Here is a 15,240-nt window from a genome sequence, read left to right as displayed (position 1 = left end):
GCACTTTTGTTTCCAAAAACAATACTTAAGGTCAGAACTGTTTAAAAAGAAGCACTAAAATAAAAAATAAGCACTGCTTAAAAAAATTACAGGATTCAGAGAAACATAGTATTTTTGTACAATATCTCCTAAAATGTTCAGATCACTCTCTACATCACTTTACAATGTAATGTCTCTAACTCGTTTCCCAATAAATTGATTTTGATGCCGCTTCTGCTGTGTTCTGTGTGCTTAATTCAAGCAGAAACTTTAGCAGGGGAAAATTGTTAGCAGATGTTTCTACTAGCTAATGGTTTGCATAGAAGGGGAGAGGGTAATGTGGGGAGAGGATGATTGAATTACTTCTGTACAGAGGTTCTGAATCATCTATAGAATCCAAATCATGGTACCTGTAATTTCTTCCCCTGGTGGGTTGGGAAACCCATGATGACATGATACCTCTGCCCCCAATCACCCTTTTCTCTGGATTCTTCTTGCTTAGTTACATATGCCTTTTTCCTGCCCTCTTGCTAACATGTGCCCAATGACATACTTCTAACCTGCTAATATTTTTGGAAGGTAAGCTCTCTTGCATTCTGATAATTGTCTGTTTGATCTTGAAAGCCAGAGCACCCTGAGGCACCTCTACCTAGATAGAAATCGATTAGCATATTAGCGTTTGCAAATACTTCTGTAATTACCTGTGCATTTTCCTCCTTTTGCTTAAAGAAGCTTATGACAGATACATTTAAGCAGAGGAGATCTTTGCTAACTTGGAAGACTGAAAACAAAATTCCAGGGCAACTCCAGCTGAAGGTGATCTGTTAAATGTGATATTGATTATGTCTCCCTTTTGAAAAGTGCCTTCAGCATTCATATTTGGGGCACTCTTATACTCTTTGAGTAGTGTTTATGATGTCAATCATCAAGTAATTGTGTATTTATCAAGCAGCCATGTTCTGCTGCTTTTTTTGGAGGGGGGAGGTGCAGTTTTCAGTCACAGGCGGTGGGGAGCAGGTGACCACACATCAGATCTGAACTGAGTTTGTCCCCAGACAGTATCTCTGCATCAGCCAGAACTGTCACGGTAGATGTGGAGATGAGGGACTGGGTTTTTCATTCCATCCAGAGCCAGTCAGGTAGAGCAGGTGTCAGTGCCTGGCCCCACGAGTGCAGGAGCATTGCATAGTTAACGCTGAATGTCTGTGTGCCTAACACCTTCATCTCCTTTCCTCCACATTGTTCCTCGTGTTCCGAAATGTGAGACCTTGATTGGTTGTGTTCCAATTTGTGTGCCGTTTCCTTGCCTGACTTTTCTTGTTCTGTTTTTCCTTTTTCCATTTTCAACATCCATTATTTGGTCCCACAATGTTCCTGCCGCGGGTTGACCATTGAGTGTTCCAAAGAGCGTTGAATGGACCAGTGCATTAATTCTGCATTTTGTGCTTTTCTAGGTCTCCAGAGAGAGCCCATTTCCTCTCCTGTAATAACTGTAGAGCACTTTAAAGAATCGACGGGTGTTAAAGGCCTTCCCCTATACCCGGACCCCTCCCGGGTACCTGGCACGAAAACTCAGAACAGTTTGGAATCTGACTACTTGGCCCGAGATGGCCCTTCCAGCAACAGCTCGTTCCACAGCAGCGAAGAGGAGGGGACCGACCTCGAGGGGGACATGCTGGACTGCAGTGGCTCTCGCCCTCTGCTTTTGGAGTCAGAAGAAGAGGATGAGAGCTGCAAGCCTCCGCAGGGGAAGCTAGGAGGAGCTACTCCCTTCACTCAGCCGGAGGTCACTCCTGCGCAGGCCAAGGCCTCGCAAGGTGGGAGGAAGAACCAATTCGGAGCCCTCATTCAGCCAATTGCAGATGGACTCGGTGAGCCAGATGTGTTCGCCACTGCCCCCTTCCGGAGCTCAAGGATTCCCGCTGATGACATTTTTGCCAAAGCCCCCTTTGTCTCCAAGGGCAACGTGGCCCCTTCCCAGCCAGAGGAGACGGATGTGTTCTTGAGAGCTCCCTTTACCAAGAAGAAAGGCATGGAGGAGTCAACAGTTGCCCAGAGCCCCGCCCAGGAGCAGTCCGGTCTCCTCAGTCAGACCGATGACATCCCTCTGCTCCCGGGCCTCGATCGAGCCGTGTACCCGTCTGCCCGAGCTCAGTATTCCATGGCTGGCTTTGCCCAGCCGTCTAACCTCCCCTCCCATCCTGTACAAGCAGCAGACCATCTTGACAGCATCTCTTCCAGGGGCTCCTCCCTGGAATCTGGGGCCCATCCTAATGACAGAAACAAAGGACCTCAGCCCCAGAAAGAAGCTGTCTCAGGCCCCGTGGCAGGCAAACCATTCCGCCCCCAGTCTTTATCCAAATATTCCCGTCACTATAGCCCGGAAGATGAGCCGAATCCAGAAGCCCAGCCCATCGCTGCCTACAAAATTGTTTCGCAAACCAATAAGCAGTCGATAGCTGGCTCCGTTTCCATCACATCCCTTGCCTCCAGGACTACGGAGCTGCCAGCTGCTGATCCTTTTGCTTTAGCACCCTTTCCTTCGAAATCAGGCAAACAGAAACCTTAGGAACCATGCCTGAGCCTCAGGCCTCTGTCTCTACCCTACCCTCAATACCCACCACATCACTCCCAGCTGAGCCTTCCTGAGAAGATTATATCAATTATTCTCTTTCAGTTCCATGAGTCAGAGCAGAACTTCTTGAGTCAACAAACTCAGTCAAGGTGATACTTAGTTGAAACTCCTTTAAGTTATGCTCATTGCTTTTGTTTATATTGATTTCTGGACTTTCGGTGAGCGTGTCCATCTTCACCTCTGCCCAGAATTCTGCTTTCTCTTGTGTGCCTAGAAACTGTTTTAATCTCAAACTACTTGTCAGTAAATCCAGAAATAACTTCCCAAAGGGGCCATGCTATTGCTACTTTGATTCCTGTAGTTCCTGTTCTGAGTCATGTCTAATGAGGAATTAAGATGAGTTCCTCCCAGACTTGGTTTCATACTCTTGAAAAGGGTACATTTCAGGAAGGAAACACAAGATAAAAATTCCGCTCATCAAAAGGAAGTGTGATCCCGAAGATACTAATCATTCCTCTAAAACCAGCAACTCTTAGAAAGCTCTGGATCTGAGTCTGTGTAGGCCACCCTGGTCCTCATGCATGAGTGTCAGTGGGTGTGTAACGTGTGTTAGATCCTTTCCTTTGCAGAAATGCAAACAGATGAGATTTCTGTGCTGGTGTCTGCTAATGTGGAGCTTTCTCCCACGTGCACACTTTAAAAATTCATGTGAGTGCACAGCTGTGTGTGTACATGTCTGTTTGCACAGGAAACATTCTTCCTTTAGGTAAATCCTGTCCCACCTTGCGTACAATCACTCATTTGCTGGTATTTGTTCTCCTAACCTAACTTCCTTGAACCCTGTTTTTATTGCCTTCTTTTCTCATGGCAAAATTTAATTTATTGGAATGAGTAGGAAAATCCTTCTGGAATGGAATTTTCTAAGTAGATTGTTTTTTCCTTTAGAATTTGCTATTAACAAATTTCATTTACAAAGTCTTGAAAAATTATCCTTATACAGTTTCCCCTGAGAACAATAGAAAAGAACCCTTTGTTACAGTTACAACCACTGGGTTTGGGGTCTAAGTAATTTTAAAAAGTAATCAAGTAATTTTAAAAATCTTAGGTCTGAGCACTCCATGCTGTCATTACAAAATTAATTGATCATGAGACTAGGCTACAAACTAGATTTGCTTTTTGTTTTTCCACATCCTTGTCACCTTCGTCTGCCCCTTGAGGAAGTAGAAACCTGAGACGTAAATAAGTTTGGGAGAATGGAAAAGAGCTGAACCGGTCAGCCACAAGAACCTTTCCATTCTTTGTCCCCTCGGATGGTGAAGCAGGTCAGACAGGTGCTTGACTTAAGTTTTTGAGATGTCTTCTATTTCTGGAAAGCTCTAAGTTATTCTTGACTGTTCTCATGCCCTTTATTATTATTAGTGCCTTAAGTTGAAACTTACATCTCAGTGGGAAGATTTCTGCTAAAGAATTTCATGTTTCAACTTGAAAGTTCCCTGTGACTCCTAGTAAATGTTCATGATTTCTTCATTAGCTGGAGAAGTTAGAAGAGCTGCTCACCAACCAAGAGTAATGACTTAAGAATTATGGGAAATTCATCCGAGAATCAAGCCTGAATGCCAGACTCGATTGACGTTGACTAAATGTCGTATTTTTAAATTTGAAATTCTGGGAACTTGACAGTAAAATATAAACAGATACTTCTCAAGACTTTTTCTAGTTCAGTCTCCACCTATTTCAGCTGTCCAAGTTAAAAGGTAAATAATTGGCAGTGGGTCAGGGCTCCTAGCAGTGGTTTTTCCAACTGAGGCTTCAGCAGTGCCGCCCCTTTACTTTTGAGGATGCTAAATGTTCATTGGGCTTTTCTCCCAATGATCATTTCTGAATTTTCTGTGTAACAGTGGACGTTGAATTATCTTTCTAATTGACTGATTTTGGCTAACGAGTATGAAAATTTGCACCCCAAATTCTTACCTTGGTCATTATCAGTGCACAAGCCTGCATGAGCAGGAGTGAAAGTTCAGTTCAGTCGCTCAGTCGTGTCCGACTCTGTGACCCCATGGACTGCAGCACGCCAGGCCTCCCTGGCCATCACCAACTCCCGGAGTTTACTCAAACTCATGTCCATTGAGTCAGTGATGACATCCAACCATCTCATCCTCTGTCATCCCCTTCTCCCACCTTCAGTCTTTCCCAGCATCAGGGTCTTTTCAAATGAGGCAGCTCTTCACATCAGATGGCCAAAGTTTTGGAGTTTCAGCTTCTACAGCAGTCCTTCCAATGAATATTCAGGACTGATTTCCTTTAGGATGGACTGGTTAGCTGTCAAAGGGATTCTCAAGAGTCTTCTCCAGCACCACATTCAAAAGTATCAATTCTTTGGTGCTCAGCTTTCTTTATAGTCCAACTCTCACATCCATACATGACTACTGGAAAAACCATAGCTTTGACTAGACGGACCTTTCTTGGGAAAGCAATGTCTCTGCTTTTTAATATGCTGTCTAGGTTGGTCATAACTTTTCTTCCAAGGAGCAAGCGTCTTTTAATTTCATGGCTGCAGTCACCATCTGCAGTGATTTTGGAGCCCCCCAAAATAAAGTCTCTCACTGTTTCCATTGTTTTTTCATCTATTTGCCATGAAGTGATGGAGCCAAATGACATGATCTTAGTTTTCTGACTGTTGAATTTTAAGCCATCTTTTTCACTCTTCTCTTTCATCAAGAGGCTCTTTAATTCTTCTTTGCTTTCTCCATAAGTGTGTCATCTGCATATCTGAGGTGATTGATATTTCTCCCAGCAATCTTGATTCCAGCTTGTGCTTCATCCAGTCCAGCATTTCTCATGATGTACTCTGAATATAAGTTAAATAAGCAGGGTGACAATATACAGCCTTAACGTACTCCTTTCCCGATTTGGAACCAGTCTATTGTTGCATGTCCAGCTCTAACTGTTGCTTCTTGGCCTGCATACAGATTTCTCAGGAGGCAGGTCAGATTGTCTGGTATTCTCATCTCTTTCAGAAGTTTCCACAGTTGATTGTGATCCACACAGTCAAAGGCTTTGGCATAGTCAATAAAGCAGAAATAGATGTTTTTCCGGAACTCTCTCACTTTTGCAGTGATCCAATGGATGTTGGCAATTTGATCTCTGGTTACTCTGCCTTTTCTAAATCCAGCTTGAACATCTAGAATTTCACAGTTCACTTACTGTTGAAGCCTGGCTTGGAGAATTTTGAACATTACTTTGCTAGCATGTGAGATGAGTGCCATTGTGGGGTAGTTTGAGCATTCTTTGGCATTGCCTTTCTTTGGGATTGGAATGAAAATTGACCTTTTCCAGTCCTGTGGCCTCTGCTGAATTTTCCAAATTTGTTGGCATACTGAGTATAGCACTTTAACAGCACCATCTTTTAGGATTTGAAATAGCTTAACTGAAATTCCATCACCTCCACTAGATTTGTTCAGAGTGATGCTTCCTAAGGTCTACTTTGACTTCATATTCCAGGATGTCTGACTCTAGGTGAGTGATCACACCATCATGATTATCTGGGTCGTGAAGATCTTTTTTGTGTAGTTCTTCTGTGTATTCTTGTCACCTCTTCTTAATATCTTCTGTTAGGTCCATACCATTTCTGTCCTTTATTGAGCCCATCTTTGCATGAAATGTTCCCTTGGTATCTCTAATGTTCTTAAAGAGATCTCTAGTCTTTCCCATTCTGTTGTTTTCCTCTATTTCTTTGCACTGATCACTGAGGAAGGCTTTCTTACCTCTCCTTGCTATTCTTTGGAACTCTGCATTCAAATGGGTATATCTTTCCTTGTCTTCTTTGCCTTTGGCTTCTCTTCTTTTCTAAGCTATTTGTAAGGCCTCCTCAGATGACTATTTTGCCTTTTTGCATTTCTTTTTCTTGGGGATGGTCTTGATCACCGCCTCCTGTACAATGTCATGAACCTCCATCCATAGTTCTTCAGGCACTCTTTCAGATCTAATCCCTTGAATCTATTTCTCATTTCCACTGTATAATCGTAAGGGATTTTATTTAGGTCATACCCAAATGGTCTAGTGGTTTTTCCTACTTTCTTCAGTTTAAGTCCAAATTTGGCAATAAGGAGTTCATCTGAGCCACAGTCAGCTCTGGGTCTTGTTTTTGCTGATTGTATAGAGCTTCTCCATCTTTGGCTGCAAAGAATATAATCTATCTGATTTCAGTATTGACTGTCTGGTGATGTCCATGTACAGAGTCTTCTCTTGTGTTGTTGGAAGAGGGCGTTTGCTATGACCAGTGCGTTCTCTTGGCAAAACTCTATTAGCCTTTGCCCTGCTTCATTCTGTAGTCCAAGGCCAAATTTGCCTGTTACTCCAGGTATTTCTTGACTTCCTACTTTTGCATTCCAATCCCCTATAATGAAAAGGACATCTTTTTTGGGTTTTAGTTCTAGAAGGTCTTGTAGTTCTTCATAGAACCGTTCAACTTCAGCTTCTTCAGCATTACTGGTCGGGGCATAGACTTGGATTACCGTGATACTGAATGGTTTGCCTTGGAAACGAACAGAGATCATTCTGTCATTTTTGAGATTGCGTCCAAGTACTGCATTTCCCACTCTTTTGTTGACTATGATGGCTATTCCGTTTCTTCTAAGGGATTCTTGCCTTCAGTAGCAGATATAATGGTCATCTGAGTTAAATTCACCCATTCCAGTCCATTTTAGTTTGCTGATTCATAAAATGTCGATGTTCACTCTTGCCATCTCCTGTTTGACTGCTTCCAATTTGCCTTGATTCATGAACCTAACATTCCAGGTTCCTATGCAGTATTGCTCTTTACAGCATCAGACTTTACTTTCATCACCAGTCACGTCCACAACTGAATGTTGTTTTTACTTTGGCTCCACCTTTTCATACTTTCTGGAGTTATTTCTCCACTCATCTGCAGTAGTATATTGGGCACCTACCGACCTGGGGAGTTCATCTTTCAGCGTCCTATCTTTTTGCCTTTTCATACTGTTCAGAAGTGAAAAAGATGGGAATATTCAAGGAAGGTTCATCCTAGAAACTCTTCAAGTAGAAGGTCATTCTAATTCACCCTTTGAAACTACTCAGGATTACCTTTGTAACAGCCCTGTGGAATTACTTTTCTTTGGTTTTTTGATCAATCCCTCCTGATCATTTTTGTTCTCAAGATGAAATCAATAAAATGGTGATCTTATTACATAATTGAATTATTTGTCAAGCTGAGCTTGTAACCCTTTTTTATTATATTCTTGCTAGAGACCTATGCTGGGTGGAGACTCTGTAAATACCTTTTTTGAACAAGAAATGAATATAGACACATACAAATTACTTTTGTCTCCTTAATGATGCATGAACATTTTTGGATTATTGGATTACATTAGTTATTAGCGAATAACTAGTGGATTCTGTGCTGATCATCTTTGGATCATATAGGGTAAATGCATCATGTAGAGATAAAGTGTTCTTGGGACTTCCCTGGTGGTCTTGTGGTTGAGACTCTGCTCCCAATGCAAGTGGGTACAGGTTCCATTCCTGGATGGAGAGCTAAGCTCCTTCATGCCACACAGTGCGGGCAAAAAAAATAATAAAATTTTTAAAATAAAGATAAAAGATTTTTGTAGAGGCCATCTTGAAATCTGGGAAATTTAGCTTTAAGAAATCAGGAGTGCTCAGAGTGCTTTGAATTAAATAGCAAATGCATGTTTCCAACAACTACAGCAAGCTAACATTAAAGAGAAAAAACATATAGTGAACAAAATGCTGCACTCCTTGTTTAGTTTGTTTTCTGTTTTATATGCATTACACATATGAAACAGAATGCAGGAACCTGTGACCTTTCATTCAGTGGAGTGCAATGAGCCACAATATATTTAGACATAAAACATTGACCTAGAGCATACACTGATGAACTCTTAAAGAATCCACGTTAATCGACTAACACACAGTATTGAATTAATGAAGTTATCTTACGTGTGGTGAAAAATGTTTAGCATATCTATTTCTTAGGCCCACTCTTGGGTGTGTGCTTAGTCACTCAGTCGTGTCTGACTCTTTGCGACTCCTGACTGGAGCCCACCAGGCTCTTCTGTCCATGAGATTCTCCAGGCAAGAATACTAGAGTGGATTGCCATTTCTTTTTCCAGGGGATATTCCCGACCCAGGGATTGAACCCACGTCTCTTCCATCTCCTTCATTACAGGTGAATTCTTCACTGGCTGAGCCACCAGGCTTACACTGAGAGCCCTTTAGCTTCAAATCCTTATTAGATTGGAAAATGGAAAATGAACAAAATTTGATGCTACAGCAGGTGCTGGACAGGATTCGGTGATATCTTGGCCACAAATTCTTTTTCATTTTGGGCTCACTCATTGTTGAGTTGAAAATTTCATATGTGTGGACTGGTGTGTACATATTTACACCCCCATATTAGGTCTGCGTGTAGCCAGGCGACCAAGATTTCTTTTTGAACTTTTAAGAAAAATACCAATATCTTATTGACCCATTATTTAGTAAGTTTTAGAATACATGTACATCAATGTTTTCAACTATTTGGTGGACATTTCACTGACATAAAGTAACAGATTTCAGTTCCTTTAAGATAGGTGTAATCACCAGAGTGATCTGGCAATAGAAATTCACTCATGCTGTATTTGTTTCCATAATGAAAAGTTGGCAAAACGTAGGTTACATAATATGTATGCATTGTATCAAATAGAAAATTCAGAGAAGAGTGAGATCTAACTCACTCTAGCGGGAAGAATACTACTTAAGTTGGGGCCCCTGGGGTCCCTTTAATAAGGAAAAATGTTATTCTCTGCTGTGTCTTTGAATTTGAAATTGGAGAACACAGGCCAGTCAGCTTTGGAATGGCTGCAGGTCACACAGATGCAGTTTTATATGAACTCAGATTGTTCTGATGAAAGGTACATAGGAGAGTCACTAAAAAGACCTTCTAAGGAGATAGGAGCACCTTCTAGATGCCCACAGCCATTCCTGAGTTCTGACCCTCCAATCTTGCCTTCTGGAGTAAATATGAAGATTTTAAATAGAATCATGTAATTTAAATTCTTAGCGTTTCCAAATGACTGTCAACTATCTGTTTGTTGATTGATTGGTTTTAACCAGCAGAACACTTGCAAACTTGTGAAGTTCACTTAACGGAAAATTTCAAAATGCTTGAAAATAAAAAGTAGTATCTAGTTGGGGATTGTTTTTGTGTTCTTTCACTGTAAGATAAATATGCTAGGTTGTTGAAAACAACTTAGCTGCTCCCCCTTGTTGTGGGAATTCACACTGACGGTATCTCAGTTGCCAGGATGCCTCCTGCTGTCTGACTTACAGTCCTGCTAGCCTCATTTGCACCTTGACCTTCATTAGGAATCAGGCCTAAGTGTGATGCCTAAGATCCCATCCTTAAACTGACAGACTCTGGTCTTTTCTGGTTTTTCTCTATTGCTGCAAGTCTATGTGGCTTACCTTGCTTGCTCATTTCCTCATTTGACACTCCCCTATTATAACCATACCAATAAGTGGGGAATGTAAGAGAAGACTGAAGGACCATGTTGGTTTTTACTTACCTTCCTTTTTACTCTAAACAGTTTCTTCTTAAATTTCAGCCTAGCCTGTGATAATATCACCCTGGAATAATTCTAAATAAAAATGAAATGGTTCACCTTCCCCATATCTTATGGATTAGAAGGAAGGTTGGCAGAAGCCCAGCCTTACTCTTCAGAGACACAACTCAAAAGCCCCATGCTCTCCTAGGACACAGGGGCAGGTTTATGCATGAAGGGACTCTAGAACAACTTGTAAAAGGTAATTTGTAATTCCATAAGAAATTTAGTCTGAGCTACTTCTCAGCAATCTCAATACGAGTGACAGTATCTTGAGTTTATAATAGCAATGTTTTGTTCTTGAAATCAAGTCAATGTTATCTACATTGCATTATAAGAGAATCATATATACATGTTAGAGGGATCTGTGTGATTCCTTTTGGTAAGGAATTGCAGAAATATTTTTTCCCCCATATCAGTTAAAGTGAGACTTTGGGGGCGAGAGAAGACAATATCACCTTTCCTTTCTGAAATGGCAAATCAGTTATACTCTGAGTCAACCAAAGACTCCTATTTGAGGAGTGTGCGTGGAGTGTGTGCATGTGTGTATCCTCATGCTTTCTGCCATGGTGTTAAAGACCTCCTGATGAAGGCATCCAAAGAATAGCAAGAGGTGACAGTAGGTGTTTGAAATGAGTAAATTCAGTGCTGTTTACCTACAACTTTGTGATCTAGAACTGGAATTGTTCTAGATGAAGGGGAGAGAAAGCAGCCGCTGCTTTAGACTCATTTCCACAGTAAGCATGCTTTTTTCATCCACAAGGATGAAACTCAATAGCGTTTGACCTAAACACCTCGTTCATGTGTGGTATTGGGAGGGCAGTAGTGACTAGAACACTACGAGGCCTGTAAGATGTTACTTTGAAATTCAGAGGGAACATTTAACGTCATTTGTTAGGAGACAGAAACGGAATACAGGCCAAGGACCATGCTCATTCTAGGAAGAAGAGGTGAACTCCCTTTACTGACTATATTTTGAGTTGACTGAATGAGGAGGTCAGTACAACTGTGAGAATATTGAGGTCATCAGACCTCAGAAAACAGTATGTGCATGCAATCTCAAGGACTATGAACATGGGAAAGGGAAAGAGACATTTATAGAGTCAATCTTAACAGTTTTTGCAATACCTCTTTTTTGCAGACTCTTGGATTTATGTTATTGCACCCTTCGTGTGGTCTATCTTATGTATCTGCTAGTTTTTATGGATAATTGTTTGAGTTGTAAACTTCTGTACACTTTATTAAAATGGACCTAATTAAAATAAATGATTTACACTTTGCATTATTCCTTAAGTCAAATCTTCCTAGGACTGAAGGGCTCCATATGTGTCTTTCACTTAGTACCAAGCTTTATTCTACATTTTTAAGTTTCAAAGAACAGCTTTTGGTTGGTTGGTTGGTGAATTGGTTTCCAATGCTGGCAGTTATTTCCTGAGACCCACTTTTCATCTGGATGTTTGTGGAGACATAAATGAAATAAGATAATGGAGCCTAAGGACTGAGCTGGGAAAATCACAGAGCTCCCTAATATGTAAACTTTCCTGTGAACTTCTAAAATGTGTTACCTGAATGTGACCTGCATCAACATGCAGCCTTCAAAAAAAAAAAAAAAATCTCTAAAAAGAGACCATAAGAAACTAGAAAGAGAAATCTTGGGTGGAAATGGATTATACCTAAGAAATTTAAAATTCATGCTGTGAGGAAAACCTGCCTCCTGTTTCCTTTCCAAATCTGAGAAAATAACAGAGCTTTGATGAGCCTGACACCCACTGGACTGAGTTCACAGGTATGGTGTTCAAGGAAAATTCAGGGATCCAAAGAACTCTGGTATAAGATGCATGAGTAAAACGAGAGTTCGCCTACTTTTTCTGAAGATTTATTTTAAGATCTGATTCATTTATCTTTAAATATACCTAATTCCACAATGTGAAGTTCTTATGGTTTTTTCCTATTTCAAGTTAACCAAAAGCACAGTCTTCCTTACCTGTGACTCAGAGTGCTCTGGGGGAAACCCTTTCAGATGCAATACTCCCACTGAGATGCAGGAGTCAGAGCTTTCTGCAGAAGTGGATGGAGTTTACCTGTGGTGAGTCATCTCTGCCTTAATTGGAGCCAGAGCCAGAGTTAAAAGCTCCAGTTCCCACAGGGTGATCTCTGATTGCATTCATTCACCCTTTAATGACTCACTTTTGCCAGCCCCGAGATGGGTTGGTGAGAGACCAGCCAGGAAGGAAGTGCCCTTATATTGTGCTCTAATCAAGATCCAAGGGGGAGGAGCCAGAGTAAGATCCGGGGGAAAGCCATGAGCTGATGGTTTAGACCTGTTTCTCTGGATTTGAAGGCAAAGATCTTTCCCCTTATGTTTCCTTGTACTGAATTATGTCACCTTTCATGGAAGGAAACCAAGTACTTCTTCATAGCCCAGAGGCCCAAAAGGACTCCAAATATTTTCTTCAGAAGGCAGCCCAGTTTTCTAGGGCTGAGATATGGGGCCAATACCATCGCTGCGTGTGGAATTCTTAAAGTCAGGTATTGTGAAATTAGTAGTTTTATGCAAGGACCAGATCTCCCATACCACATCCTGTTTTTGAGCAGTACTTTTTGACCCCAAGCACATATTTTATTTTTCACTGTAATGAAAGCTTTCATTATCTGGGAGGAACTGATCACAATTTTCTCTTAACCAAAATTAAATATAAACTGTCAGCCTTTTTTCAGTTTATAGTGAATATCATTCAGTTTAAGTAAAATTCAAAGCAGCTAAAACTACACATAAATTGATGAAAGCATGAAATCATGGCAATTTAAATCGAAATTTTGATTTGGGAAGTTGGAATTTACTAGATATAGTGGCCGCAGGAGAACTCAGTAGCAGAAACTATTGGCAAAATTTGAAATGAACCAAAAATTGACTAATAAATTTCCATTGTAAAATGCTTATAGAAAAGACCAGATCCCAATGAACAGAATTACAATAAAATGGAAATTCAGTGCATAGGAAATTGATCCAAGAATTGAGTTGACTTAATGGAGTTGCTTTATAGAATTTCTTGATGAAAATTCATCAATATTAGCCCAATTAAAATATCTTTATTCAAGAACATTGGCTAAGGGCCTTCCATGGTGGTTCAGTGGTTAAGAATCCACCTGCCAATGCAGGGGACACAGTTTTGATCCCTGGTCCAGGAGAATTCCACATGCCACGGAGCAACTAAACCCATGGGCCACAGCTATTGAGCCTATGCTCTAGAGCCTGTGAGCCGCAACTTCTGAGCCCACGTGCCACAGCTACTGAAGCCCATGCGCCTAGAGACCATGCTCTGCAACAAGAGAAGTCACTGAAATGAGAAGCATGTGCACTGCAGCTTGAGAGTAGCCCCTGCTAGAGGCAACAAGAGAAAGCCCATGCAGCAGCAAAGACCTAGTGTAACCATAAATAAATCTTTTAAAAACAAAAAGCATTAGATGAAACCACTACAGAGGTTCAAAATGTCCTGGGCCTATGTAGGGGCTATCAAAGTGAAGTTGTCCAGATAGTCATTAGCTGTATGAGTCAGGAGAGAAGTCTAGACTCCTGACAGTGAGTGGTAGTGGTATTTGAATGCCTGGATATAGATGAGATCAATGAAGGAGAATGTAGAGTAAGGAGAAGAGCACTTCTAACATCCTTTGGGAATATCTACATTTAAAGCATAAATGGAAAAAAAAAAAATTCCATGAGAGAAACTGGGCCACAAATATAGGCAGAAAAACAGAAGGTGACACCAAGGTTATAGGAGGAAAACATTTCAAGGATAAGCAGAGGTGTTAAATGCCAGAGAGACGTAATGACAAAAATGCTTGTTGGATTTGTCCAGTAGGAGGCAATTGATCCTGGCAAGAGCAATTCTTGTAAAGTGGTGGGGACTGATTGCAGTGGGTTAAGAGTTCCAGAAAAATAAACAACCCAATCAAAAAATGGGCCAAAGAACTAAACAGACATTTCTCCAAAGAAGACATACAGATGGCTAACAAACACATGAAAAGATGCTCAACATCACTCATTATCAGAGAAATGCAAATCAAAACCACAGTGAGGTACCATTTCACACCAGTCAGAATGGCTGTGATCCAAAAGTCTACAAGCAATAAATGCTGGAGAGGATGTGGAGAAAAGGGAACCCTCTTACACTGTTGGTGGGAATGCAAACTAGTACAGCCACTATGGAGAACAGTGTGGAGATTCCTTAAAAAACTGGAAATAGAACTGCCTTATGACCCAGCAATCCCACTGCTGGGCATACACACTGAGGAAACCAGAATTGAAAGAGACACGTGTACCCCAGTGTTCATCGCAGCACTGTTTATAATAGCCAGGATGTGGAAGCAACCTAGATGTCCATCAGCAGATGAATGGATAAGAAAGCTGTGGTACATATACACAATGGAGTATTACTCAGCCATTAAAAAGAATACATTTGAATCAGTTCTAATAAGGTGGATGAAACTGGAGCCTATTATACAGAGTGAAGTAAGCCAGAAAGAAAAACACCAATACAGTATACTAACGCATATATATGGAATTTAGAAAGATGGTAACGACAACCCTGTATGCAAGACAGCAAAAGAGGCACAGATGTATAGAACAGTCTTTTGGACTCTGTGGGAGAGGAAGGGGAGGGGATAATTTGGGAGAATGGCATTAAAACATGTATAATATCATGTAAGAAATGAATCGCCAGTCCAGGTTTGATGCAGGATACAGGAAGCTTGGGGCTGGTACACTGGGATGACCCAGAGGGATGGTATGGGGAGGGAGGTTGGGGGGTGGTTCAGGATGGGGAACACGTGTACACCCATGGCAGATGCATGCTGATGTATGGCAAAACCAATATAGTATTGTAAAGTAAAAGGGAAAAAAAAAAGTAAGCACGGTGTAAAGAACAAAAGATACATTTTAAAGAATGGGGGGTTTCATTTTATATAAGGACCTTCAATGATCCACAATTGAAGGACACAGTACAGCTGTATTACTCCTTCCCCCATAAAACATACCTGATCCCCAGTCTTTTTTTATAATTTTTT

The 15,240-nt window shown here is 41.1% G+C and overlaps 1 protein-coding gene across 14 annotated transcripts in view; it reads left to right on the top strand.

Annotated features, from left to right (window-relative positions):
• Positions 1–11,442, top strand: part of AAK1 (AP2 associated kinase 1) — a 171,787-nt gene extending 160,345 nt beyond the window's left edge. For all 14 annotated transcript variants that reach the window (XM_019970439.2, XM_019970443.2, XM_019970442.2 and 11 more), the window contains one exon: positions 1,434–11,442. In XM_019970439.2, coding sequence (XP_019825998.2) covers positions 1,434–2,548 — 1,115 coding nt within the window. In that variant the 3' untranslated portion in view covers positions 2,549–11,442. The remainder of the gene's footprint in view (positions 1–1,433) is intronic.
• The last annotated feature ends 3,798 nt before the right edge of the window (positions 11,443–15,240 follow it).

The sequence above is a fragment of the Bos indicus genome, chromosome 11, assembly GCF_029378745.1.
Source record: "Bos indicus isolate NIAB-ARS_2022 breed Sahiwal x Tharparkar chromosome 11, NIAB-ARS_B.indTharparkar_mat_pri_1.0, whole genome shotgun sequence".
Taxonomy (NCBI): Eukaryota; Metazoa; Chordata; class Mammalia; order Artiodactyla; family Bovidae; genus Bos; species Bos indicus.
The sequence above is the reverse complement of the archived record's forward strand: the minus strand, read 5'-3'. Positions and strand labels throughout refer to the sequence as shown.